Source organism: Chelonoidis abingdonii, chromosome 1, assembly GCF_003597395.2.
Source record: "Chelonoidis abingdonii isolate Lonesome George chromosome 1, CheloAbing_2.0, whole genome shotgun sequence".
Taxonomy (NCBI): domain Eukaryota; kingdom Metazoa; phylum Chordata; order Testudines; family Testudinidae; genus Chelonoidis; species Chelonoidis abingdonii.
In genome coordinates, this window is record NC_133769.1 from 153207994 (window position 1) to 153235877 (window position 27884).

Consider the following 27884-nt stretch of genomic DNA (forward strand, 5'->3'; position numbering starts at 1 on the left):
ATAATACACTTGCCCTTATTCTAGGCAGGACTACACTATTTTTAGAAACATAAGGGAGGATTGACTCAATCCAATGATCAATTCAATTTTCGCTTTGCATTGCGCCCCCGCCGATTTCAGCCGAGGCACTCAGAGATAGCACGGACAGTACAAGGAGTTAAGAGATAAACTCATCTCATTGCCAGTTTTCTCCGCAGTTCAGATGTACAGAACAGACCGGTAAACCATCTCTCTATCATTGCAAAAGCAATGTGAATGCTGCTGTGCAGCGTGAGTATCGCCTCCTCTCTGCGGCATCCAGACACAACGTGCCGGAGAAAAAAAAAAAGCTGAACGGTTCCGATGGTTGCCGTTGCTTAGGCGTCTGCCAGGGCAATCCAGGGAAAAACGAGGCGAAAGGATTGTCAGCTGAGTTTTCCCGGAGGAAGAATGACGACGACAGTTACCCAGAACGACCCCGACAATCATGATTCAACCCATAATTCCAAGGAGCGGGGAGACTGCTGGAAAACTATGGATAGCTACAGAAGAGCTACCCACAAGCAACGCTTCAGAAATCGACTGTTTACCTCGGACCTATCATGGACGCACAACGCCGAATTACTGTGCCTAGTGTGGCCGCATGAAATCGAATTTATAGTATCAGTTTTATAAAACCGATTTTAGCTAATTCGATATTATCCCGTAGTGTAGACGTGGCCTGAGAGGGTATAGTATATCCACTAGGATGGGGAAGGAAAAAAAAAAAAAGGAGATTACCAGTTGTTGCTGTATGTTTGTCCCTCATTTCTTGCAGCTTCTGCATCTCTTTCTTGAGTGGCTCAGCCAAATCAGTGCAGCTTAGCTGGGGATGTCAGGGGAGAATGGGAATGTTTCATTCTAGTCTCATTTTCTTAACTCTTAGGATCCTCCTTGCTCCCCCACAGCCTGCTTTCAGCTCCCACTTTTAAGTACCTCAGGCCTGTAGAAGACACCTGCTTTTGGAAGCTGGAGTAGCTGGTTCTAGTCCACAGACAGGCAACCTACTGCAGCCCCCGTTCTGGGAAGTGAAACTAAGCAGTTTGGGATGAAGTCTAAGTGAAGAAGGAGCTCATGCTGTTGCACAATGACTAAGGGATGCAGTGGAGCAAGATCCCAAAGTCTGAACCAAGATCTCAAAGAAGAGTCCCCACTGCAGACTCAAATCAAACTGGCACAGATTTTCAGCAGAGTCAAGAGGCATACACCATGCCCCTGCACACATGCAAGCTGCACGAGGGGATGGAAAACCTAGATATTAAGGCACCTGGATATCAGAAAAAGCAAGTAAGCCTCCAACATGAGCCACAACCAAAGACTGGTGACCACTCTCTCCCTGGTGGCTCCTGCCCCAGGGGAGGCACAGAAATTCCAGCATAGTAAAAACGGTTACCTTGCAGGAGAAGGGGTTGTTTGAGAGAAATGCAGCCAGCAGCTGGATGGCATTCTTAACCACTGTTACTGATCTGTCTTGGAGACGGCCCACAGCCAGAGACACCACAGCCTGGAACCGAGCCAAGGGCAGGGCCTGCAGCAAAGAGCAGATTGAAGAGGTTACCCAGAAGCCCTAGAGAAATTAGATGCAATCTTTCATTCCCCACTCTGGGAAGTTCTCTGCAGCCAAGTTTCCTCAGAGCCCAGCAAGAGCCTTGATGTTCTCCCTCACCCCTCCCTTCACAGTAGAGCAGTTTGAAGCCAACCCCCCAGTCTCCTCACACAGAGATTCACCTTCCGCTGGACAATCCGAGTGAAGAGCTGCAGCACACGGCTGCGCACAAACCCACTGACATCACATAAATGGGTCTGCAGTGTATCCAGGAACTGGTCCCGAGTACCCCTTGCAGCTTCCTCTAGCTGATCTCCACTCAGCACCTGCAACAACATCTCTGCCATGGCTGTCAGGATGGCATTTCTCATCACATAGCTCTGAAGAGAGAAAATGACTTCATTATACTGGGAGCGAATGGCGGGCATATTTCTGTAGACTCCATTTTCCAACCAGGACTCATGCTAAGACAGTAAGGATGTTCCAGCGTTATAGCATCCTAACCTGGATGGTAAACCAATATTCAATTCCTGTCCATCAGAATTCCTGTGTGACAACAAGGCAATGGTGCTGAGCCAGGATGGTTGTGTCTCCACAGCCCTCCTATGACCTAGGTCTCAGCTCCATCTGGAATGAGTATCATTTGTAGACTTTGAGAATGACTTAAATTGTATTTGGTTATGAGGCTGAGGTAAGCCACACCCTGCGTGTAAATTAGAAGCAAATTCAGGTTCTTATTATGGGAGCACCAACTTCTCCCACAGACCCCAAAATAGCACTGTTCTTCCCCCCCAATGCATTTTCTCAGGCAGCAACCCTATTTGGCCAAATGCTGCATTCTGATGAGGAAAGACAGAAGAAAGTTCTGGCTGCTTATGGCAGGTTGGCAATTCTCCCAGGAAAAAACTAGTTTAGGACAGGATGCTGTAAATACCATCTTTAACCTGGGTTAAATTAGGAAAAATAATTGCATTCACTTCCAGCAAGGTTACAAAACAAAATCTTTTCAAACTTGAATTATTCCATTTGAAAACTAATAAATGAGGAATTAGGCTCGGTCAATCCACTTACATCAAAAGTTGTGTCTTCTGCATCAGAATGTTGTATGGCCAAATACTTGGGTTTAGTCTGCAATTGCATGCTTCTGATTCCTATATGCTTCAACCTGCATTTACTGTCATTTCCTCACATCATCCAAATATGTTTTCCAAGTTTGTTCATATATTTGAAACTGAAATGAGTCCATAAGTAATTCCTTTAGAAAATACTGAAATGGAAGTATAAACATTTGATGTTCAGTATATATAATTAAATTGAGTATTATGCCCAATGATTTATTTTTTATTTGTACAACCTAATAATATCTACAAATCTATTGCATATTGTACCGTAACTTGATATGTAACTTAAAGGCTAAGTTGAATGTGAACTATTGCTATATGAAACAGTTTTTAAAACAGAAAATGCCTTCTTAAGGTTTACCAAAAACATGATTTTACCTGGTAAAACACCTTGGCAAATACCACGCCATCTGGCTATTGGCTGTGGGAGCCCCAGGGAGAGCTGCACAGTTAGCTGGCTCTGCCTGAGCCTAGCAGAGGATTGGTATTTCTCTCCTCACAGGCATCCAGGAGAAGGCGGCGCAAAGCAGGGACAAGAGCCAGTTCTTCCCCCACCCAATTTTCTGCTGTTGATATTACCTATGTGGGGGAATTCTCAGCATGGTACTTTCTGCAGTGGTTCCTGCTCTGTTCGCATCACCAGAGCATGTAGGATATGCAGCAAGCGCAGAATCTGCCTCAGATATTGATTGCAACTTCTTGATCTTTGTGATATACACTCACTCAATCCTCAGGCCAAAAATTGGACACCACTATGGTACACATTCCTTCCCTGGATATGTTGTGTTTTGCCCCTTCCAAGCAATACCTCTCCATCCAAATGATGCAGGGGACACTCATGTTTGACAGCACAATTGCTGGGATTTGTTCAGCCAGTTCTGTGAGAAAAGCAGCACACCTTCACTCCAGAAGCATCTCCGAGTCAGATCCTGTGGACTTCTGGCCAATCCCCTGCACAAAGAAAGAGTCAGTGCCCAAAGCTGCTGGGGATGGAGAGAGCAGGGGCTTGAGAGTTTCTACCTCAGCAGCTCTCCACCATGCTCTTCTGCCATACTCTGTGGCCCACAGGCTCACAGCCCCGCAAACATGGGCTACATGTTCAAAGTGCTGCAGCATCTGTGAGATCTTCAGAGTTGCACCTGCCAACACAGGAGGGAAAAAGAAAAGGTTCAGGGTGTACACGAGGGAATCCCACATCAGGGAGGTAGGTGACAGACTCACTGAGCATGTGGTCATAGTGAGTCAGAGCCACAGCAAGCAGATGCATTACTGCCTCCCGCACGGCCCGATGCTTCTGGTGGCTGATGCTGGGCTTCTCCAAAATCGGTAACAGCTGCCAGTCACTAGGCTGAGAGAAAATAGGGAGTGATAAAGAGATCCGACACCCCCCACCCTCCAGAGGATCTGAACTGGCAGAGCCTTAAAAAGTTTCCACCTCTCACTGTTGCCTTGGCTCCAACTTCTCAGTGTCCTAAGCAATGACTAAAGCCCTGTGTAAAGATTTCATGGACTGCATAAAAAACAAACAAAACCATGAAATTAGCCCATGCCATGATTTTCCAACAGCAGGGAGACACTTCTACCTACCACTGAGGCTGCTGCTGTTCATGAACTAATGGCCAATTCCATTCTGGGAGCAGAGGAATCTCAACAATGGCACCAGGTGGCCTGGCTCAGCTCACCCAGCCCAATTCACTCCATCCTAGGCCATCATTGCTGCTTCTCATCTAGCCAGCAGGGGAGGGGTGGCACTGAGAACACTCTCTCCATGTGGCGGGGGGGAGAGACGGAACCACAGCAATATTGAAAATGGGGGGGAAAAAAAAAAAAAAAAAAAAAGAAAAAAGATTTTTTTTCTCAGGCCTTTGCAGTGAGGTGTCATGCTCATAGATCCCTCCGAATCATAGAATATCAGGGTTGAAGGACCTCTAGGTAGTCATCTAGTCCAACCCTCTGATCAAAGCAGGACCAATCCCAAACCTTTTTTTTTTTTGCCCAGATCCCTAAAGCCCCGCTACAAAGGACTGAACTCACAACCCTGGGTTTAGCAGGCCAATGCTCAAACCACAGAGCTATCCTTCCCCCTCCAGCACTGGGAATGGTTCCCAAACTTTTTCCTTGGTTCAGTCTTACCCTGTTCTCCCAAATTTCTTCTCAAACTCTTTACTCCCTTAAGGTTCACATCCTATAGATTGCCTTTGAATGAGATGCGACAAACTGATTTACCTATCCATCTATCCTCTTACAAGTCAGCCCTTCCAAAAAAATCTCCCACATACAGCTCACACGTGCAGCCATTCCATCCTTTCTTCCTCTCCCCAGCATTCACTTCAACCTTTACCTGATGAATTCCTCCTCCACCACCAAACCACACCACAGTCGACGGAGGTTCAGTTGCAGCAGCTGTGTCAGCAGATGTATGACTGGCTGCCTCTCTTCCTCCCAGCAGAAGCCTGTGCCCGTGGTGCGGTTCTTCTTGCTCTGAGGAGATTATGGGTATTCACATCAGGCAGCATTTCCTTTTAAAGCTGGAGGCGACACTCAAGCTTTACAGTAATGAAACCCTTGCCCCAAACCTGCCAGGAGCCAAAGAGCTATACCAAATGGAAGCAGCTGCTTCCCTCTAATATGTGGGGGGAAGAGGCATGTGCTTGGGAGGAAATGCTGGTATACTGGAACTGCAACAAAGGCAGACACAGAAGTGGGAGGCAGCACAGAGAACAGCCTGCGCATTTAGAGATCAGTGGACCATTACATGCTGTGATATGTCCTGTCTCCTGAAGCTGCTGCCATAAGCATTTCTTAGAGGTGCATGTACCACAGCCTGGCTTTCCTTATGTCATATTGGCCTGCCCAGTATCCATATGGGAAATTCCAGCTATGGCACTGAACTGATGTTACAGTCATCTGAGGGGACATCAATGTGTAAGAACAAAGTTTTTATGAAAATGGAGATGCATAATCCACCCCCACATACATACCTTCCCACTGGGATCTAGCCCTGTCAAGCCACTCTTGCAGGAGTCTATTTCAAAGGCCTCCACTAGATGAATCAGTACATAGCAGTTCATTTTAAGAGCATTGAGGTGAGTGGTACGGTCTGAAGGGTTCAGGTCAAGATTATCCAAGATGGAAGAGAGGTCACTGGAGTGACGGGACACCACTGTAAGGAGGTGAGAAGGCATAGGCATCACTACCCATACACACCGAAGCACCCACTTCCCTCGTAACAAACTCACAGCAGCCATCAGATTACCAAAGAACTGTGCTCATGCCTCACCAGCCATAATTTGGGCTACACCCTGTGACCCAGGACCCAGAGATGCTAAGTTCACCCTGTCCCCATCCCCTGCCCAGCTCCTAGGACCACTTGCTAGGGGCTGGGATATATCCCACCAGGAATGAAATGGAAAATGGGGCTTCCTGTCGGTCTGCCCTTACAGCAAACACACACAACTCTGCACTGCCTGCCAAGATTACAGACCAGTATCAGGGATGGGTGAGGGTGCAGTCCAGCCAATGGAGTCACATTTGCCTTTATATCATCATAAAGCTGCAGGGAGGAAGCAAATATCTCACCATCCCCTCCACAATGGGAGAAGGATCCTCACACCTACCTTTCACCATCAGCTCCAGGGCATCCTCCTTGACTGCAGCATTTACGGACCGGAAGTGGCTGTGAGGCAGACAACAGATGATAAAATACAGGATGACCATTGGCACTAGGCCTAGTTCAAGGCTGTCACACAAGAGTCTTCAGGAGCAACTGTAGACTTGTCTTCTAAACCTAGTCCTCTCCCAACCTGCCCACATTTGTGACTAGAGGGATCAATTTATAAGACAGGTCAAATACGTTCAGCAGAGAGTTTCCCTGGAGAATTTGAAGATAAAAGAATTAATCTAACTCATTGATGGGTTTACCTGTAACTTCTCAGAAAATTCTGTACTCCAAATGCATGTGCTAGAGTTTTGGGAGGATACACTATATTCCTCCTCAGGTAACAGACTGAACACCTACATTAAGAGCAAAACTTAGTATAGTGCATCAGCACCTCCAAGACAGGCCTCTACACATACACAGACTTCATAGAAGAACATTTTAAAAGGTTATAAACAAAACAAACAGAGTGGATCTAGGTGAGCGATCAGAATTTATTGCTTAGTAAGCTTATCAATTAGCAAATACCACTTCACTTTTGAGTAACAAATACTTAGCTGTGGTCTGGAAATGCAAATTATTTGAATTAGAGAGAGTCTGATACTGTACTAAACACAAAAAGTTACAAAAAAGACATAGGCAATGCAAGAAGTTACAATATGGTAACTAAGGCCTTGTCCAGACTTGGCCAAAAACTAGGACACCATTATATACACCCCTTATTGACATTGCTATGTCAGCAAAAGTTTTGTAGACCTCGATTAGTACAAATCAATAGATGTTTTCCTACTACAAACTACGGAAACTGCAAGATAAGCTGACATAAGGCTGAGAGTGAAAAATTGCTTAATATAGAACTCACATACACTAATCACCCTCCAATACTATTTAACCAGACAAACCAAATTTTTATCCTGTAATAAAACTCACAAAACAGCTCTAAGACACACACCCATAACAAAAGGTATCTGTTTTGTCCTGATGTTGAATGGGGAGGTGAAGGGGGGAGAATGGCCTACCTAAAATATTTGTGAGATAGGAAATCTGTTTCCTGCCCAGCTGTAACATTCCCTTCCCTCCAGCAACTCTCAATTTCCAGCTCCGCCACAGCTTAATGCCCTCTCCTTCCCCAGATGGCGAATGCAGTAACCAGTTAAACAGTCAATGCTTATGTTATCACATCACTAACTAATATGCCAGTGGGATCACCGCAGGGTGGGGGATGGATTCATGCCACTCACAGCACCAGGCCCTACTGTGCTCAGGAAGAGGAGGCATCTATAAATGGACCCAGCCAGGGCCTAGCCCCATCTGGATACCTCTGCAGATACACCCAGGACTCTGTTCTCCTGAACCCTTGGTAGGAACAAGAACAGCAGTGCCCACTACCACTGACCACCATCACCCCTGAAGCCCATGATCAAACCACTCCCTCCCACCCCTGCATGCGGGGTACTCACTGGAGTAGACTGTAGAGGGTGTCGAAGTGCTGCAGGATGGCTAGTGGCCCCTGCACTTGGAACGCCCGCTGGAATTCTGAAGAGACAGGGAGACACAATTAACACAATACTGCCAACTGCAAGAGATCAAAAATCATGAATCAAATGCCAAAGTCATGAGATTGGCCCCACAAAAATCACGAGATTTAAACAAACAAAAAAACAAAAAGCTATCAAACTATTTTTTTTTTTAGCCTCGTGACTTTTTAACTCCCCTCCACTCTTTTGGCTATGTGTGATAATTTCAGGATGAAAAGACAGCCTTTAATGGACACAAAATGGACACCCCCTCTCTGGCTGCTCAGACGGAGACTCCATTTATCTTCTCCTTACCCCTAAGATAGGGGAACAGTCATCCATTGTCTATTACTATCTGGACTTCTCCTGTCACTTGCCTTGCTGCCTGAAGTGTTCTCCCTCGCCACCCCTTCTCTGGATCTAACAGCATCAAGTCTCTGGCTCGCTGGTCCCCCTGGGGCTTCTTTTCTGCTTGGATGTCAAGTAGAGGAGAAGTCTCAAGGCACTGGGAGAAGTTAAGTGTTGCTGCAGGGCTCAGGGCCCCAGATCCAGTAGCAACATTTTCCCAACTCCCTGCTCTACTGATTTCTGCTGCCCCAGGACCCTATATCACTGCTACAGGACCATCCAAGAAGCACATGCCAATCCTCCCTAATTTTCAGTAATCCTCTCAATTTTTTACATGTCTTTACTAGGGCTGTTAATTGCTTGAGTTAACTGCGATTTAATCAACTAAAAAAATTAATCACGATTAATCGCAGTTTTAATTGCACAGATAAACAATAGAATCCTAATTGAAATTTATTAAATATTTTGGATGCTTTTCTACATTTTCAAAATGTATTGACTTCAATTACAACATAGAATACAAAATACACAGTGCCCACTTTATATTTTTATTACAAATATTTGCACTGTAAAAAAATCTCAATTCATCTCATACAAGTTCTGTAGTGCAATCTTTCTCCTGAAAGTGCAACTTATAAATGTAGATTTTTTTTGTTTGTTACATAACTGCACTCAAAAACGAAACAATGTAAAACTTTAGAGCCTACAAGTCCACTCAGTGCTGCTACTTGTTCAGCCAATCGCTCAGACAAACACATTTGTTTATATTTACAGGAGATAATGCTGCCCACTTCTTATTTACAATGTCACCTGAAAGCAACAATAAGTGTTTGCATGGCACTTCTGTATCTGGCATTGCAAGGTATTTACACGCTAAATATGCTAAACATTTGTATGCCCTTCATGTTTCGGCCACCATTCCAGAGGACATGCTTGCATGTTGATGATGCTCATTTAAAAAAAACTGTCAATTAAATCTGTGACTGAACTCCTTGGGGGAGAACTGTATGCCTCCTTGTCTGTTTTACGCACATTCTGCCATATAATTCATGTTATAGTAATCTCGGATGATGACCCAGCACGTGTTGCTCATTTTAAGAAAACTTTCACTGCAGATTTGACAAAACACCATTAACAAGTGTTGCAACTTATCTTCTTGGACCCTCACTGTGCAGTCTATAGGGGAGGAAAAGCTTAAGGAGGTAGTGATGACAGAGGAGGAGAAAGGGAACGTGACGTAAAAGAGAGAACAGGGGGATCATCCCTGGAAGGAGGTCCAGGCCTGAGACTGACCAAACTGATTAAGGACCCTAGGTAATGTGTGGGGGTGGCTTTCCCAGGTCTGATCCTCCCCTTCTCCATTTGTGGGTGGGTGTCAGGGGCACAACAGTGGTGGGACGTCCCAACTCTCTGCTTCCGATAAACAGAGAGGGGAAGAGGAAAGATATCCAAGCAAGCTCCCTAATTTTTTTCACAAACATTTCTAGATGTCTCAGAGCAAGACTGGCATCTCTACACCGCCCTCTGCCCCAGTACTTGCCCCCCCTCACTCTCCCCACCAACTGTTCAGCCTCTGCTGCCTCTCACTATCTCTGGCTCCTGCACCGCACATTGGCAGCCACACTGCTCGTGGGCTGGCTTCAACTCATTCACTCAAAAACAGTGAAAACAATGAGTAGTCCTTTTGGCACCTTAAAGCAGGGGGTCTCAAACTCAAAATGACCACAAGGGCCACATGAAGTCTAGTGCATTGGCCCGAGGGCCACATCACTGACACCCCCATCCTCATTGCCCCTGCCCCGACTCCACCCCTTCCATGAGGCCCCTCCTCTTCCCACCCCTATGCTGCCCCTTCCCTGTCACCAGGGGGTGCAGCAGGGGCTCAGGGCAGGGAGTTGGGTGCAGGAGGGATGTGGGGTGCAGCAAGGGGCTCAGGGCAGGGAGAGTTGGGGTGCAGGAAGGGTACAGGGTGTGAGTTCCAGCCCAGCACCACTTACCTAGAGCAGCTCTGGAGTGGCAGCAGTGCACATCAGGCTCCAGGAAGCGGCCGGAACCATGGCCCCTGGGGGAGCAGGGGTGGGCACGGGGCTCCGTTGCTGCTTCTCCAGGTACCTACCACAAAGCTCCCATTGGCTGCGGTTCCCTGTTCCCACCAATGGGAGCTGCGGGGGCGGTACCTTGAAGTGAGACTGCCTCCTCCCCCAAGGGATGTGCTGCCAGCTCCTCAAGGGAGCAGCAGGGGGCTTGCAGCGCCACTGGGGGTAATCCCACAGCTGAATCAGTTTGCTCACCCCTGGCCTGGAAGTGAGCAGAGAGGCAGGGGGGAGCTTGGTAGACCGCACAGAAGAGCCCTGCAGGCCATGTGTTTGAGACCCCTGACATAGACCCTAACAAATTTATTTGGGCATATGCATTTGTGAGCTATAACTCACTTCATCAGATGCATGGAGTGAAAAATACAGTAAGCAGGTATAAATATACAGTACATGAAAAGATGGGAGTTGTCTTACCAAGGTGAGGGGGGCGAAAGTGATAATGACACCAATTCAGTTAGGGTGGATGTGGCCCATTCTCAACAGTTGACAAGACAGTGTGGCTATCAGAAGGAAAATTATTTTTTATAATGACCCAGAAGGCATTTGCTAGCACATGATGGCATATATCACATTGGTAGATGATAGAATATCAAGGTTGGAAGGGACCTCAGGAGGTCATCTAGTCCATCTACAGTCAAGCCCTAAGATAACACCTACAGGATCTCTATCAACACCCACTCGGGAAGTGAAGAAACAGACTGACAGAGCCAGAAGGGTACCCAGAAGTCACCTACTACAAGATAGGCCCCAACAAAGTAACAGAACGCTACTAGCCCCACCTTCACCCCCCAACTAAAACCTCTCCAACGCATCATGAAGGACAATCCCTCACTCTCACAGACATTGCGAGACAGGCCAGTCCTCGCTTACAAACAGCTCCCCAACCTGAAGCAAATACCAGTAACAACAAAAAAAGAAACTAACACAGGAACCAATCCCTGCAACAAACCCTGTTGCCAACTCTGTCTGCATAGCTATTCAACGGACACTATCGTAGGACCTAACCACATCAGCCACACCACAGGGAGCAAGTTCACCTGTACACCTACCAATGTGATATATGCCATCATGTGCCAGCAATGCTCCTCTCCCATGTACATTGGCCAAACGGGACAGTCTCTATGCAAAAGAATAAATGGACACAAATCAGACATCAGGAATGGTAACACATAAAAACCAGTAGGAGAACACTTCAATCTCCCTGGATACTCAACAAGAGACTTAAAAGTGGCAATTCTTCAACAAAACAACTTTAAAGAGAAACTGCAGAACTGGAATTAATTTGCAAACTTGACACCATCAAATCAGGCCTGAATAAAGGCTGGATAACAGGGTTACTACAAAAAAAAATCATCTTCCCTCTGACATTCAGCCCTTCTTGTCAACTGTTGGGAATAGGCCACATCCACCCTAATGGGACTGGTGTCACTATCACTGACATCCCCCGCACTCCCCCCTCCAAACACACACAGAATAAGGCAACTCCCACCTTTTAATGGGCTATTTATATCAGCTTATTGATCAGCCTCACTCCTAGACGCCGCGGGACAGTAAGGAGATGCCGCCCATTTTGCTGGCTTCAGCCCCATTGGCAGCAGTGGGGGAGGGGGGTGGCGCCCGTTTTGAATAGGGGAGAAGCCGTTTTCACGAGATCGGGGAAAAACACCCGCAAAATTGTCAGAGTCACAATCATACCGCGCGAGGCGGCACCGCTAGTAACCGCAGAGCCGGGGAGGGAGCCGCGCCTCTTACCCGCCAGCTGCCCAGCAACCTGGGCCGGGGCCAGCACCTCCTGCACCACGTACTGCGCGGGGCCCCCGCTGCGGAGCAGGTCGGCCGGGGCCAGGGGCAGGTGGAACTCCCAGGGGAGCGGCGAGGACGGCATCTCCTGGCTGCCAGGGAACAGACACGACGTGAGCGACAGCGGCGGCCTGGCTCCCCCAACCCGCGCGCCCGGCCAGCAAGCGCGGCCGGTCCGCCTCCTCCCAACGTTCAAAGCGCGCAGGCAAACACCACAACCACTAGCTTCAGCCTATCAGGGCCCGCGGAACACCAGGGAGCCAATCACAGCCCAGACCGCTCTCTTCACCTCCGTCCAATTACCCACGTGCAAGCCCGGCCATCTCCGAACGGCCGGATTCGCGCCAACTCCTGCCGCATTCGAATCACAACCGTCTCCTTGTTACCGGCGCCAATCAGGGGGCGGCTGGAACACAACAACCAATCAGACACCAGGGGCTCCCTTCACCTCTCAGTTCCCGGCCGCTCAACCGCCGGTGGGGGTGGGGATGAATCTCTCGAGCCCAGGTTCATTGTCGGCGTGTGGGGGAGGGGCATTCGGGGACAGCAGCCACCATTGGTTTGGTCGGACGTGTGGCCGGGCACAGGGCGCGCCAAGACAGGCCGCGCGGGGAGCGGTGCATTCTGGGAAGCAGTGCATTCTGGGAAGCAGCGGCTGGTTAAAATGGCTGTGTCCAGGCGGGGCGCGCGCTGCTGCTGACCCCCACTCCTCCAGTCGGGCCGGCCTGGCTTGTGCTCGTGGCTCCTGCGGGGAGGGAGCAGGGAGCGCAGGCCCGGCCGCCCCACCGACCGTTGCTCTGTCTTTGCAGGGGGCACAATGGGGACTCTGCTGCAGCTGGCAAGATGGGGCCTCTTGGGCCGTAGCCCGTCCCTGGTCCAGACCGCGAGGAGCCTCCACTGTGGTGAGCGGGGCGGGGTTCGCGCCCAGACCTTGTGGTGCCCTCCCGGCCAGGTACGGCAGGGTCAGGCCCTTTTCCTGATAATCTCGTTCTTCAGCTGTCTTCTCCCTTTCAAGGGGTTTCCAGCTGGATCCATGTGAAGGAGCCCCCTGAACCTAAAGAGGTTGATCGCTGGACAGAGAAACGAGCCTTATTTGGGGTCTATGACAATATAGGAATTCTAGGTAAGTGACCAACCGTGGGTCTGAGGATATCATGGAAGAAGGGAAAGTAACTGGAACTCCAGATGGGGGGGGGTCAGGAGAGTAGAGGTTAGTCCTACTCTGGGGCTGGGGAAAATTTAATGGTGTCAGAATTAATTGAGGTTGATGGGCCCTGGGGGTAACTTTTCTGCTACCCTGGGTTTGTTTTCCTGTTACTGCCTCTGTTACCCACTTACCCCTTCCTCCTCAGGAGACTTCCAGGTTCACCCCAAGGACTTGATCACAGGGCCCAGCTGGCTGCGAGGCTGGCGGGGAAATGAGCTACAGAGATGCATCCGCAAGAAGCATATTGTAGGTCACCGAATGTTTGATCAGGATTACAAGAACCTTAACAAAAGGATCAGGTTCCTGTACAAACGCTTCAACCGCACTGGAAAGCACCGCTAGGAGCAGACCTGTGAGAACTAGCCATGTGCATCCTGGAAGGAATGGCATCCTGGGTGTAACAGGTTTAGGACCTGGAGCTGTGCACATATTGGGGAGGTTGTAAAATTATAATAAACTGAGTTGCTCTTCTACAACCAACTTCTACCTTTGAGCCTACCTACAGACCCTCCTGCTTGTTCAGTTGTGAGCTCCCTCAGGGGGGATGGATAGCTCAGTGGTTTAAGCATTCATCTGATAAACCCAGGGTTGTGAGCTCAATCCTTGAGGGAGCCATTTAGGGAACTTTGGGGCAAAAACCTGTCTGGGGATTGACCCTGCTTTGAGCAGGGGCTTGGACTAGATGACCTCCTGAGGTCCCTTCCAGCCCTGATAATTCTGTGATTCCCTTTGCACACCTTTGCTGATTATTTCTTCACCAGCACCACCCTTAAATTTATCTTCTTAGTTTGGCTCCCCATATTGCTCTATTGCAATCCCTCCCTGTAGTATCTGGTTTCCAGCTTCATAGTTTGTTACACCAATCTTAATATTGAAATGACACAAAACATTAAATTATTTCAATTATCAGCACTCAATCAACCTTGATTCCATTTTATAATTCTCCCAGAGAGTTGCAAGTCTCTTTTGTATTCTCCTTCTCCACTCATGCCCCATCTGCTACGGCTCACAATTTAGTCATCTGTCTGTCCTTCAAAACCCTCCAATAAATTGTGACTTGAGTAATGCCGAAGTTACCTTAACAGTCCAGAATTGAAGTTGCATTGAAATTTGTCTTTAAAGGATGATTAATCCTTCTAATTCACACTATTTTATGTCCTGTGTTTAATCTATATTTAATATACTTCTGGAACAGGTGACTTGTCTTAGCCAAAGGTTACTAATGTAATTTAAGCAGGTGAAATTTAGATAAACCCTTTTTGAAATTTTCCCTGAAGTCAGGTTGTCATCAAGATCTTTTGTAGGAACAGCCCTACTGGATCAGAGCTGGAGTCAAGTGCCCTGGCTCATAGAGGGGCTAGTACCAGATCCTTCAGAGGCAGGTGTAAGAAATCTGTGGTAGGCAGATCTGTGGTACTCTGCTCCCCATTAGTTCACATTCTGATTTCTCACAGTGAGAGCTGGGCTGAAAACCAAGTATAAGATTTAATAGTCTTTCCAAAAAAATTGTGTATGATAACTAGATATTATCCAATGCCTCTCTGAATGTTGCTTAATTCCCATCCCCACTCTACTCAGCTCTGTCCTTTGTTGCATCATCCAGTACCTGTGTGGGGAGCTACAACAGGAACTGAGAGAGACAAGGTGGATGAGGTTATATCTTGTATTGAACCAAATTCTGGGATTGATATAGCTACAGCACTACATACAATAAGGGGATGTGAGGCAGACTTGTGGGAGAGGGAAAGAAGGTTGTTGACACAGTTGCCAACTTTGACTTGGTAAATAAGCACGCTGACTTTCACAAGCCAAAAATCAAGCTAATCCCATTTCAAAACAAGCCAGTCTTTAAGAATCTCAACACTCTATGTGACTAGATACCCCCAGCATGCAGTCTGGGACTGTGGTTGGCCTGCTGTGCACCCCTGACGCACTCCCACTCCCTTCCCCTGGCTTCCTCCCCCTCTTGCCCTTGCTTGCTGGGAGCCAATTGGAAAAAAAGGAAGCAAAAAGCGACAAGCCAAAAACTAGCCAACAAGCAACTCACAAGCCAATTAAGCCAAAAACAAGCCCAATTTCTTGTGGGTTTGGCATGTCTGCTTGTGGATGGGGTCTTGGGCTGGTGGATACCAGTTCTGTAATGAAGCATCAGCAGTTCGTTGGCTTTGCTGAAACATCTACCATGGGGAGTCCCTGATGTACCAAGGCCTCATTGTAGACAGAGCTGAATGAGGAGTTCTGTGGTGCCCCAGGAGGAGAAGTGTTGCATTGAGATGCTATTGCGTCAAGAATTAGTCTCAGTAAGGGAGCTGTGACAGATTAACTGAGTTCATTTCCCTCCTTCCTCCAGTGGTGGGGATAGCAGTTGTGACTGGGGAATTGAAACAAGTAGCAATGCTCTCTTGGAGGAAGCTTTAGCGGGTGTCCTGGCAGAGACCCAGTGGTTTCCATTCTGATCCAGTGGGAGGCAGAAGTTGGAAACTTGTTTGGGTTGTACCCCAGCATGAAACACTGCTGAGCCCTTAGAGCCCTTTGTCTGCAGAGGGACATAATGGAAGAATTCTGGCCCCTAGGAGGGTCAGCAATAGGTCTCTAGTCAGGTGACAGAGGGAAGTCTCCTTAGACCCGGCTACAACTTTGGCTCTTACTCCATCTTGTGTACCTTCATGCCTTTATGGAAGAGCTTGAAAGCACTGCTCCTATGGAGGCTACAAACCCTGTCAGAGTGCTCCAGAGGTTATGTCTACAGGATGGACCTTACAGCGGCACAACTGTACCACTACGGCTGTACCACTGTAAGGTCTCCCGTGTAGCCGCTCTATGCCATACCAGCACTTTTGTCAGTGAAACTTATGTTGGTGAGAGAGAGATTTTTTTTTTCACACCCCTGATGGACAAAAGTGCTAGTGTAGACAAAGCTTTAGAGTTTCTGACTATTGCTGCTGCTATCAAATTCTATTATATGAAATATGGCTCCAGCAGCAATGTATTGACGGCTCAGCCTACCTGCAGCCACCCACTTTTTGCTTCCCCATATCTCCTGTATTCCTTCTATTCCACACCTCTTGTCTCTTTGCTTTCCCTTTCTAATCCTATCAGTTTCTCCTGCCTTGTTTCCCAAACTTTTTAACCTCATTTTATTAGTAGTTCATATCTTATCATTCTAATAAAGGATGGTGTGTTTGTGGGTCAAGCTGTGAACATGCTACATTTTTCATAACCTGTGCTGGGATATAGAAAGAACCGCTCCTTTTCCCTTGATAGGATGGGATAGATTGAATGTACCTCAGTTCAGGTTTAATCTTGAGAATCTTTGGAGGGCTGATGGTAGAACACCTGGGCTACATGCACACTACATGCACACATGGATGTTCTCAGGGCTGTTGCAGAGGTACTGGGATCTTTTTCCAGAATGATGGTTCACTGTCAGGAACTGAGCTGGCTGGCTTCATCATCTAAAGATGAATGCAAGTACTTCCAGGGGCTTATTCATGTGGGTCTTTTAAATCTGTATCATCTGGAGGCATCCTAGTTAAGGTTCCATCTTGATTTCCACTTTGTGGGACCATAGCCCTGTAAACACACCAAACAATTCTAGACTAAATTGAATGTTAGTGAAACTAAAGTGTTAGTCAATCTTTTAAGGGGAATGGGTAAAATAAAAGACATATCTCCTCCCAAAGCATGACACAACTCAGGGTTTTCTGATTTTTTTGTTTCACAATCTACACAACAGATAAAATTTGCGAGTAGTAGGTTGCATGGCAAAGATAATCATAGGACTAGAAGGGACCTTGAGAGGTCATTTAGTCCAGTCCCTTGCACTCATGGCAGGACTAAGTATTATCTAGACCAGTGGTCCCCAGCATGGTGCCTGCCGGCGCCATGGTGCCCACCAGGGCATCTTTGTGCACCCGCATACTGGCTGGTGGATGAGCATCTGCCACAATGCCACCGAGAAGCAGCATCATCCAGAGGTGTTGCCTCCGAAATACCGATGATTTTCAGCGATATTTCAGTGGCGACTCTTATTGACATTGCCGCTTTTCAGCAGTGATGCCTACTGACATTGCCGCTTCTCAGCAGCATGTCGGCAGATGCTTGTCCACCAGTCCTGGTCCTCAGTGGCTCGTCATCTGGCGCCTGCCAGACAAAATGGTTGGGAACCACTGATCTAGACCATCCCTGACAGGTTTTTGTCTAACCTGCTTTTAATCTCCAATGATAGTGTCATAAACAAATTGTAGGAGTTAATAGAACAGAAGTACTTTATATCTCTTTTGAGTGTAAAGGGTTAACAAGTTCAGTAAGCCTGGCTGTCACCTGACCAGAGGACCAATCAGGGGACAGGATACTTTCAAATCTTGAGGGAGGGAAGTTTCTGTGTGTGCTGTTAGTTTTTGGTTGTTGTTCACTCTGGGGGCTCAGAGGGACCAGACGTGCAACCAGGTTTCTCTCCAATCTCCCTGATACAGCTCTTATAAGTTCAGAATAGTGAGTACTAGGTAAATAAGCTAGGTAGAGGAGTTAAAAAAGACTTGTTGCTAAGCAACCCGAAGAAGGCAACAGGCTGAAGCCATTCATTTTAAGCAGTAAACACCAAGAGCGCCCAACACAAGAAAGCAGAAACCATGACTACCACGACCACCTGAAACAAGAACTGGCAAACTGGAGGCAGAGAACAAATCAGAGACGCAGACCACAAGCGAGACATGGAAAAGAAACAAAAAGAACTAGAAATAAAACAAAAAAGAGATGGAACTGAGAGAAAAAGAAAGGAGCTGAGAGAAAAAGAAAAAGGCTGCCCACAGGAGAGAGCTGGAGATAAGAGAAAAAGAGAGGGAAAGAGAGGAAGAGAAAGAAAGAGAGGCTGAACAAAAGACAGAGAGAGGAGCCCACCAACAGGCCCTGGAATTAGCGCAGGCTAGGCAGTATGCTCCAGTCAACCCTAACAACCCTTCTCCAGTTATTGTTCCACATCCAAGAAATTTCCCACCTACAAGGCACATGATGACACTGAGGCCTTCCTAGAAAATTTTGAAAGAACCTGCCATGGGTACAGCATCTCTGAAGACCAGTACATGATAGAGCTGAGGCCACTGCTCAGTGGACCCCTAGCAGAGGTGGCGGCTGAAATGCCTAAGGAAAACATGAACGATTATAAACTTTTTCAAAACCAAGGCCAGAATCAGAATGGGGCTAACACCTGAGCATGCCCGTCGGAGGTTCAGAGCCCTAAGGTGGAAACCAGATGTGTCATTCACCCGACACGCCTACCACATTGGAAAAATTATAATGCCTGGATATCAGGAGCCAATGTTAAATCTCTGGATGACATGCACCTCCTAATACAATTGGAGCAGTTCTTAGAGGGTGTTCCTGAAGAAATAGAAAGGTACATCCTAGATGGGAAGCCCAAAACTGTAACTGAGGATGGGGGAGATTGGAGCCAGATGGGTGGAAGTGGCAGAAAAAAAAAAAGCTACTATCAAGGGAGCGAATATCACAGGGGTCACACCGACAATAAACCCTATACCCGAGAGGGCAACCCAAGACCCCACCTACAACCCAAGGAAAGCCGCCGACGCCCTATTCTCTCACCTCACCAATCTCCAGTAACCCACCTCGGCCCAGTGACCAGTCAGCTGGGCGATGCTTCAAGTGTAATGAACTGGGACATATAAAGGCCAACTGCCCCAAGAACCCCAACCGAGTGCAGTTCATTATATCTCCATCACTCCAAAGATCCCCAGACCCAGATGCCTCTCAAATACCCTCGGAGCGAAGGGAAATTTTGAGAGTGGGCGGAAAGAAGGTTATCGCGTGGAGAGACACGGGGGCACAAGTGTCAGCTATCCACCAATCCTTAGTGGACCCCAAATTCATCAACCCAAAGGCCCAAGTGACAATTTACCCCTTCATGGCACAAGCTGTAAACTTGCCTACAGCTAAACTGCCTGTCCAGTACAAAGGCTGGTCAGGAATGTGGACTTTTGCAGTCTATAACAATTATCACATCCCCATGCTACTGGGGAAGACTTGGCCAACCAGGTAAAGTGGGCCAAGAGGGTGGGAATGGTTACACGCAGCAAGCCAGGCAAGCAATTCCAGACCCATCCCTGTTCCTGAGCCGTCCACAGGGGCCCCGTCTGTGTTAGCAGAGACCCAGACAGAGGTAGTGGACCCGGATTCCCTGCCAACGACTGCAACAGCCACAGTACTTCCAGTCCCAGACCCGGACCTGGAAATGCAACCAGCACCAGAACCATTGCCAGCACTGACGCCAGCGCTTGCAAACGCATCTTCAACCCCAACGCCAGAGGCGCCAGCGAGCCTGAACTGGCAGAAGCAGCAGACAACCAGACCCAAGAGGCTCAGCCAGAGCCTGAAACCACCTGGTGCACCAGCGGGAGCGGTTCACCAGCCACGAAAACAACCCCCCATCACCTACATCGCTTCCCGAAGGACCAAGCCCAAGTCCACAGTCTAAGGAAGAACTGGTGTCTCCAGCCTCCAGGAAACAGTTCCAGACTGAGCAGGAAGCAGATGACAGCCTTCAGAAAGCTTGGGCGGCGGCACGGAGCACCCCAACCGCCTCTCAGCTCTTCTAACCGATCCCGGTTTGTTATAAAACACAAGGGCTTTTATATAAGGAGACTCTTTCTGGTGGACACCGGGAAGACTGGCATCCACAAAAACAGTTGGTGGTTCCAACTAGGTACCGGGGGAAGCTCTTAAGCTTAGCCCATGATCATCCCAGTGGCCATGCTGGGGTGAACAGAACCAAAGACAGGTGGGGAAGTCCTTCCACTGGGAGGGGATGGGCAAGGATGTTGCCAAGTATGTCCGGTCTTGTGAGGTGTGCCAAAGAGTGGGAAAGCCCCAAGACCAGGTCAAGGCCCCTCTCCAGCCACTCCCCATAATAGAGGTCCCCATTTCAGCGAGTAGCTGTGGATATTCTGGGTCCTTTCCCAAAAAAGACCCCCAGAGGAAAGCAGTACATATTACTTTTCGTGGACTTTGCTACCCGATGGCCAGAAGCAGTAGCTCTAGGCAACACTAGGGCTAAAACTGTGTGCCAGGCCCTAATAGACATTTTTGCCAGGGTAGGTTGGCCCTCCAATCCTTACGGATTCAGGGACAAATTTCTGGCAGGGACCATGAAAGAACTGTGGGAAACTCATGGGGTGAATCACTTGGTTGCCACCCCTTACCACCATCAAACCAATGGCCTGGTGGAAAGGTTTAATGGAACTTTGGGGGCCATGATCCGTAAATTCGTGAATGAACACTCCAATGACTGGGACCTAGTGTTGCAGCAGTTGCTCTTTGCTTACAGGGCTGTACCACATCCCAGTTTAGGGTTCTCACCGTTTTGAGCTTGTGTATGGCCACGAGGTTAAAGGGCCATTACAGTTGGTGAAGCAGCAATGGGAGGGTTTACACCTCTCCAGGAACTAACATTCTGGACTTTGTAAGCAACCTACAAAACACCCTCCGACACTCTTTAGCCCTTGCTAAAGAAAACCTAAAGGATGCTCAAAAAGAGCAAAAGGCCTGGTATGATAGACATACCAGAGAGCGTTCCTTCAAGGTAGGAGACCAGGTTATGGTCTTGAAGGCGCAACAGGCCCATAAGATGGAAGCATCATGGGAAGGGCCATTCACGGTCCAAGAGCGCCTGGGAGCTGTTAACTACCTCATAGCATTTCCCAATTCCTCCCTAAAGCCCAGAGTGTACCACGTTAATTCTCTCAAGCCCTTTTATATTCCAGAGACTTACAGGTTTTCAGTTTACAGCCCAGGGAGGAGATGACGCTGAGTGGCCTGACGGTGTCTACGATGAAGGAAAAGTAACGGTGGCGTGGGAGAGGTGACCTCTCCACAACCCGGAAACGTCTGCAGCGGCAACAGATCAAGGAAGTTGATGCACTCTCCCGTGAAAGTTCCCCAGAATCATAGTAGGAGTTAATAGAACAGAAGTACTTTATATCTCTTTTGACTGTAAAGGGTTAACAAGTTCAGTAAGCCTGGCTGTCACCTGACCAGAGGACCAATCAGGGGACAGGATACTTTCAAATCTTGAGGGAGGGAAGTTTCTGTGTGTGCTGTTAGTTTTTGGTTGTTGTTCTCTCTGGGTTCTGAGAGTGACCAGACGTGCAACCAGGTTTCTCTCCAATCTCTCCAATACAGGCTCTTATAAGTTCAAATAGTGAGTACTAGGTAGGTATAAGGCGAGTTAGGCTTATGTTTGTTTTCTTTTTTGCAAATGTGCATTTGGCTGGATTTGCAAATGTGTATTTGGCTGGAAGGAGTTCAAATTTGTATTTTGCTGAAAGGATTTTAATTTGTACTTGTATACTTAGGCTGGGAGGGTATTCCCAGTGTCTATAGCTGAAAAACCCTGTACCTAATCCATCTTAAATTTACAAAGATAATTTTTACTGTTTTTCTCTCTTTAATTAAAAGTTTTCTTGTTTAAGAACCTGATTGTTTTTTTTATTCTGGTGAGACCCCAGGGGACTGGGTCTGGATTCACCAGGGAATTGGTGGGGAGAAAGGAGGGAAGGGGGAGAGAAAGGCTAATTTCTCTCTGTGTTAGGATTACTTTCTCTCTCAGGGAGAGTCTGGGAGGGGAAAGAGAAGGAGGGAGGAAGGTGAATTTTCCTCTCTGTTTTGTGATTCAAGGAGTTTGAATCACAGTAATCTTCCAGGGTAACCCAGGGAGGGAAGCCTGGGAGAGGCAACGGTGGGGGAAAGGGTTTACTTTCCTTGTGTTAAAGATCCAGAGGGTCTGGGTCTTGGGGTTCCCCGGGCAAGGTTTTGGGGGGACCAGAGTGTACCAGGCACTGGAATTCCTGGTTGGTGGCAGCGCTACAGGTTCTAAGCTGGTAATTGAGCTTAGAGGAATTCATGCTGGTACCCCATCTTTTGGACGTTTTCTAGACCTTTAATCATTTTTGCTGCTGTTCTCTGGACTTTTTCCAGTTTCTCCATATCTTTTCTGAAATGTTGCGCCCAAAACTGGACACAATACTCCAGTTGAGGCCTAATCAGCGCAGAGTAGAGCGGAAGAATTACTTCTCATGTCTTACTTACAGCACTCCTACTAATACATCCCAGAATGATGTTTGCTTTTTTGCAACAGTGTTACTGTTGACTCTTATTTAGCTTGTGGTCCACTATGACCCCCAGATCCCTTTCTGCAGTACTCCTTCATAGGCAGTCATTTCCCATTTCGTATGTGTGCATCTGATTGTTCCTGCCTAAGTGGAGTACTTTGCATTTGTCCTTGAATTTCATCCCATTTACTTCAGACCATTTTTCCAGTTTTTCCAGATCATTTTGAATTATAATCCTATCCTCCAAAGCACCTGCAACCCCTCCCAGCTTCGTATAGTCCTCAAACTTTATACATGTACTCTCTATGCCATTATGTAAATAATTGATGAATATATTGAACAGAACTGGACCCAGAACTAATCCCTGTGGGACCCCACTCATTATACCCTTCCAGCATGACTGTGAACCACTGATAGCTCAGAACAGTTTTCCAACCAGCTATGTACCCATCTTATAGTAGCTCCATCTAGGTTGTATTTCCCTAGTTTGCTTATGAGAAGGTAATGCAAGACAGTATCAAAAGCCTTACTAAAGTCAAGATATTTCACATCTACTGCTTCCCTCCTATCCACAACACTTGTTATTCTGTTAAAGAAAGCTATCGGGCTGGTTTGACATGATTTGTTCTTGACAAATCCATGCTGTTACTTATCACCTTACTATCTTGTATCTTACTGCAAATTGATTGTTTAATTATTTGCTCCATTATCTTTCCAGGTACAGAAGTTAAGCTATCTGGTCTGTAATTCCCCAAGTTGTCCTTATTTCCCTTTTTATAGGTTGGGACTATATATGTCCTTTTCCAGTCTTCTGGAATCCCGTCTTCCATGAGTTTTCAAAGATAATCGCTAATGTCTCAAATAACTCCTCAGTCAGCTCCTTGAGTATTCTAGGATGCATTTCCTCAGGCCCTGGTGACTTGAAGACATCTAACTCGTCTAAATAATTTTTAACTTGTTCTTTCCCTATTTTAGCCTCTGATCCTAGCTCATTTTCACTAGGATTCACTATGTTAGATGTCCATTCATCATCAACTTTCTTGGTGAAAACTGAAACAAGTCATTAAGCACCTCTGCCATTTCCACACTTTCTGTTATTTCCCCCCTTGCTCCCATGGAGTAATGGGCCTACCCTGTGCTTGGTCTTCCTTTTGCTTCTAATGTATTTGTAGAATGTTTTCTTGTTTCTTCTGGGTAAGCCAGGGTGGTCTCTTGCCATACTTCCAATCTTTCCTCCACAGTGGGATAGTTTGCTCTTGTGCCCTTAATAATGTCTCTTTGAAAAACTACCGTCTTCAATTGTTTTTCCTCTTAGACTTGCTTCCCATGGGATCTTACTGGCAAACACCCCTGAGTTTGCTCAAGTCTGCCTTGAAATCCATTGACTTTATTTTGCTGTTCTCATGGGGCTGGGGCTAGCTCAGTGGTTTGCACATTGGCCTGCTCAACCGCAGGGTTGTATGCTCAAGCCTTGAGGGGTCTCTTTAGGGATCTGGGGATTGGTCCTGCTTTGAGCAGGAGGTTGGACTAGATGAACTCCTGAGGTCCCTTCTAACCCTGATATTCTGTGCCTAGACTCATGAACTCTACCATTTCATGATCACTTCCACCTAAGCTGCTTTCCACTTTCAAATTCAAAACCAATTCTTCCCTATCTGTCAAAATCAAATCTAGAACAGCCTCTTCCCTAGAGCTTTCTCCACCTTCTGAAATAAATAGTTGATCTCTATAGAGTGGGTGGGAGAGATAAACGAATCAACACATTGGAGCCTGAGGTAAATGAATCGACACATGGGAACCCTGCACCAGCAATCCTGGCTATTGCAGGGGAAGGCAATGATGTGTGGCAGAAGTTTGGCTAGTGCCACTTGTTGCTGTAGAGTCTCTGAGTCATGAAGGGGGAGCTGCTACATATTGTCAGTTGTCCACATTGGGGGGTGGGGCAGCAGTCCCTAGCCCTAACTTCTTTCCAGGTGTGAGCTGTGCTGTAGTGAGGTTGGTACATCAGGCTGTGATGCCATGGTGATTTTTTTTCAGTCTGATGCGCTCACACTCCACTTTTATAATGACGTCTTGATTATCTCTGTCTGCAGCTCGGCCCTGCAATGATTGCGTCTGCGCCAGTCTGGATTTTCTGGGCTTCCTTCCCCTTTCCAGGGCCCTCTTCTTTCCCGTGTAAACACCCATTAGCTGTCTGTCGCTGCGCAGCTTTCTCTGACCTCAGGGCGGCGGGGGGGGGGCCAGGGGCTTCCTCGCCACGACCATACCAACCCTCGGCCTTTAAGAGCTGTGGGCGTGGCCTGACAGCTCTGTGGCGCGGGGGGAGGCGGAGCGGAGGCTGCGGCTTCCTGTACAGCGGTTGGGGGAGCGTCACACGACGCTTGGCTGGGGCTAGGCTGTGGCTGTCCGGGTGGAGGGGCGGCAGCCAGACCCACAGGGCGCCTAGACTGACGGTGCAAGGGGACATCGCAGACGGGAGGGGGCGTGGCCTCTGGCGGCGCTGATTTGCCGGCGGTGGGCGCGGTCAAATTGCACCAGACTATAAATTGTGGGGGGGCGTAGAGACGCGACAGCCCAAACCCGGGAAAGGACCGGTGCCGCGTAGCAGCGGAGCGCTGAGTGGCAGGTTCTCAGTCCGGCGGAGCCATGTGAGTAATGGGGGCGCCGCGCGTTGCAGCAGCTGCGGCTCGCGGCCCCTGAGCCAGGATTAGGTGCTGCCCCATGCGGAGCGATAGCAGCGGCTCTGAGCTGGGGCTGAGCAGCCTGCAGGGTCCTCTGGCCCGCAGGATGTACCCGCCAGCTCCCTGGGAGAAGGGGCAGCCTGCGTGCCAGTACCGGCCGCCTCTGCCCGGCTCCTGCCAGCTCCCCGCAACCCCAGGACTGGCTTCCCCCCTCGATTGGTGGGGGACTCGGCTGGCACGAAATGGCCCTTCCTGCACGTCTGCCTGGCTCTCATCAACGTCTATGGCCGGACCCGCCCTGCGCAGCGGTGTCTGCACTTCTCCGGCCGGTGCTTACGCCAGCCTGCTCTGCCCGACCACCACCACTAGCAGCATCTGCGCTGGTGTGTCGCGTCTCGCTCCTAGCAGCCTTCCCTCTGGGCCTTGCAGTCCCCGCCCAAGGGCTCAGAGGCTGGGGGTCTTTTGCTGTGCGGGTCTTATAGGAAGAGGCTCTGCCATGGAGTCCCTTTTCTAGGGGACTGCCTGGGGATCCTGCGCTGTGCACCCCCGCGTATCAGTGGTGTCTGTCAGGCAAGGCACCAGGTGGTTCTGGCTCCCTGCAGGTGAAATGAAGGGGCGGGGAAGTGTCTTTTTGCCCATGTTGTGATAACATTTGGAATGGGCTCTCCTCTCCCTGTAGAGGCTTGCCTGGGATTGGGAGGTGGCTTGTCTGCTCTGTGGGCCCTGGGAACTGCTCTGAAAGTGTCCCTCTCCCGCTAAAGACTTTTGCAGGCTCTAGTTGTCCCAGCTCAAGTGGTGGGATGGTGCTGGTTAGTTTCTTGGGTGCTGCTGGGGGGGGAGGAGGCATGACTTATAAGCATCCTGGTCTGAAGCAGTCCTGTGTGGTGAATGCTTCAAGTAGCTGCATTCCTGTGATCAGCTCCACAGACTGGGAAATGCAGCCTTAATTCCTAATTGACAGAAATCAGTTAAAGATGACTTTGGGGGCAGCAAGATGATGATGGTGATTACAGTCCTGCATGCACATGTGCAGGTTTACTGCTAGACTCAATTCCCTTCCCTCGCTTCTGTTTCTTTCCTTTTAAAGTTGGCCCTTATTTGTTGTCTGGCATTAGATACCTATGTACTATTGAATCATAGAAATGTAAGTCTGGAAGAGACCTCCAGATCAAGTCCAGCCCCCTAAGCTGAGGCTGGACAAATAAACAGAAATCAGATCCAACCTGTTTTTAAAAATCTCCAGTGATGGGGGATTTCACAACCTCACTCAAAAGCCTATTCTAACCCTTATAGTTAAAATTTTTTTTCCTGATATCTAACCTGAATCTCCTTTACTGCAGAGGAAGCCCATTACTACTTTTCCTACCTACAGTGGACATGGAGAACAATTAATCACAGTCCTCCAATATCCCTTAACATATTGGAAGCCTGTTATCAGGTTTCCCCTCACTAGTCTTCTTTTCAAGACTAAACATACCCATTTTTTTTTAACCTTTCCATATAGGTCAAGTTTTCTAAACCTTGCGTTTTTTTTGCTCTCCTTTGGACTCTCCAAATTGCCCAGAATTGGACACAGGACTCCAGCTGAGGCCTCATCAACGCTGAGCACAGTGGGACAATTACTGCCTGTCTTGCATGCAATGCTCCTGTTGATATACCACAGAGTACTACACTAGCCTTTTTTGCAACTGCATCACATTGTTGACTCATTTTCAATTTCTGATCAATTATAACTCCCAGATCCTTTTCAGCAGTACTACCACCTAGCCAATTATTCCCCATCTTGTAGTTGTTGCTTTTGGAATTGTGAACTAAGGGCATGGCTACAATTGCAGATACAGAGCGCTTTGAGTTAAACCAGCCTTCATAGAGCTCAGTAGGGAAAGCGCTGCAGTCTGTCCACACGGACAGCTGCCAGTGCACTGGCGTGGCCGCATTAGCAGCTCTTGCAGTGGCCACAGAGAGCAGTGCATTGTGGTAGCTATCCCAGCGTGCAAGTGGCTGCAATGTGCTTTTCAAATGGGGGTGGGGTAGAGTGTAACAGTGTGTGTGTGTGTATGGGAGGAGAGAGAGTGGGTTTTTGGGGGACTGAGAGCATGTCAGCTTGCTGTCTTGTAAGTTCAGACAGCAGCAGATCCACTCCCCCCCGCCCACCCACCTCTCTCTTACACACAGCATTCCACAGTAAGAACTTGCATGCTGGCTGTCAGAAACAGCTTTGCAAGGGCATTTCTGCATTCCTATAGGAGTTCAAAACAATGACGAGTGGCCCACTTGATTTAAGGGGATTATGGGACGTTTCTGGAAGCTGATCAGAGTAATGCAACACCTCATTCACACTGACACCAGTGCGTTGTAGCCAAGGCACAGCAAACATTATTTCTCTCTGAGGTGTAGTACCAGCAGCACTCTAGATGTGGAGTCAGAGCGCTCTACGTGCCTTGCCAGTGTGGACGGGAGTAAGCTAGTGCCCACGGGACTCCGTTATTGCACACTAAGTCACAAGTGTAGCCAAGCCCTAAGTCTACTGCATCACACTTGTGTTTTAGTGACTCTCATCTTGCTGAATTCAGGCCAGTTCTCAAATTTCTTACGGTCACTTTCAATTCTAAACCTATCCTCCAAAGTGCTTACCACCACTCCCAGCTTGGTGTCATCCATATATTTTATAAGCATAATTTCAGTGCCATTATCCAAATCATTAATTAAAATTATTCAGTAGTGCTGGACCCAGGATTGACAATCTTCCGCCCCATGACACCTCACTACA

General features: G+C 48.1%; 2 protein-coding genes and 1 non-coding gene across 3 annotated transcripts in view; 1 reads left to right on the forward strand and 2 right to left on the reverse strand.

The window, feature by feature from the left end:
* NCAPD2 (non-SMC condensin I complex subunit D2) overlaps nt 1-12270 on the reverse strand; it is a 94066-nt gene extending 81796 nt beyond the window's left edge. Inside the window, 5 exon segments of the mRNA XM_075071526.1 lie at nt 5027-5166; nt 5667-5848; nt 6303-6361; nt 7804-7879; nt 12057-12270. Of these exon segments, the coding sequence (XP_074927627.1) occupies nt 5027-5166; nt 5667-5848; nt 6303-6361; nt 7804-7879; nt 12057-12189 (590 nt within the window). The 5' untranslated portion in view covers nt 12190-12270.
* LOC116816281 (small nucleolar RNA U85) lies at nt 5928-6239 on the reverse strand. The gene has a single exon (XR_004371685.1). It is a non-coding gene; the product is annotated as a small nucleolar RNA U85 (small nucleolar RNA).
* A 472-nt stretch (nt 12271-12742) lies between the features above and the next one.
* Nucleotides 12743-21796, forward strand: LOC142047623 (large ribosomal subunit protein mL51-like). Its single transcript, XM_075071535.1, has 4 exons — nt 12743-13006; nt 13120-13227; nt 13457-17554; nt 21274-21796. Exons 1-3 carry the CDS (start codon nt 12922-12924, stop codon nt 13651-13653), a joined length of 390 nt encoding a protein of 129 aa, XP_074927636.1. The 5' UTR covers nt 12743-12921; the 3' UTR covers nt 13654-17554; nt 21274-21796.
* The last annotated feature ends 6088 nt before the right edge of the window (nt 21797-27884 follow it).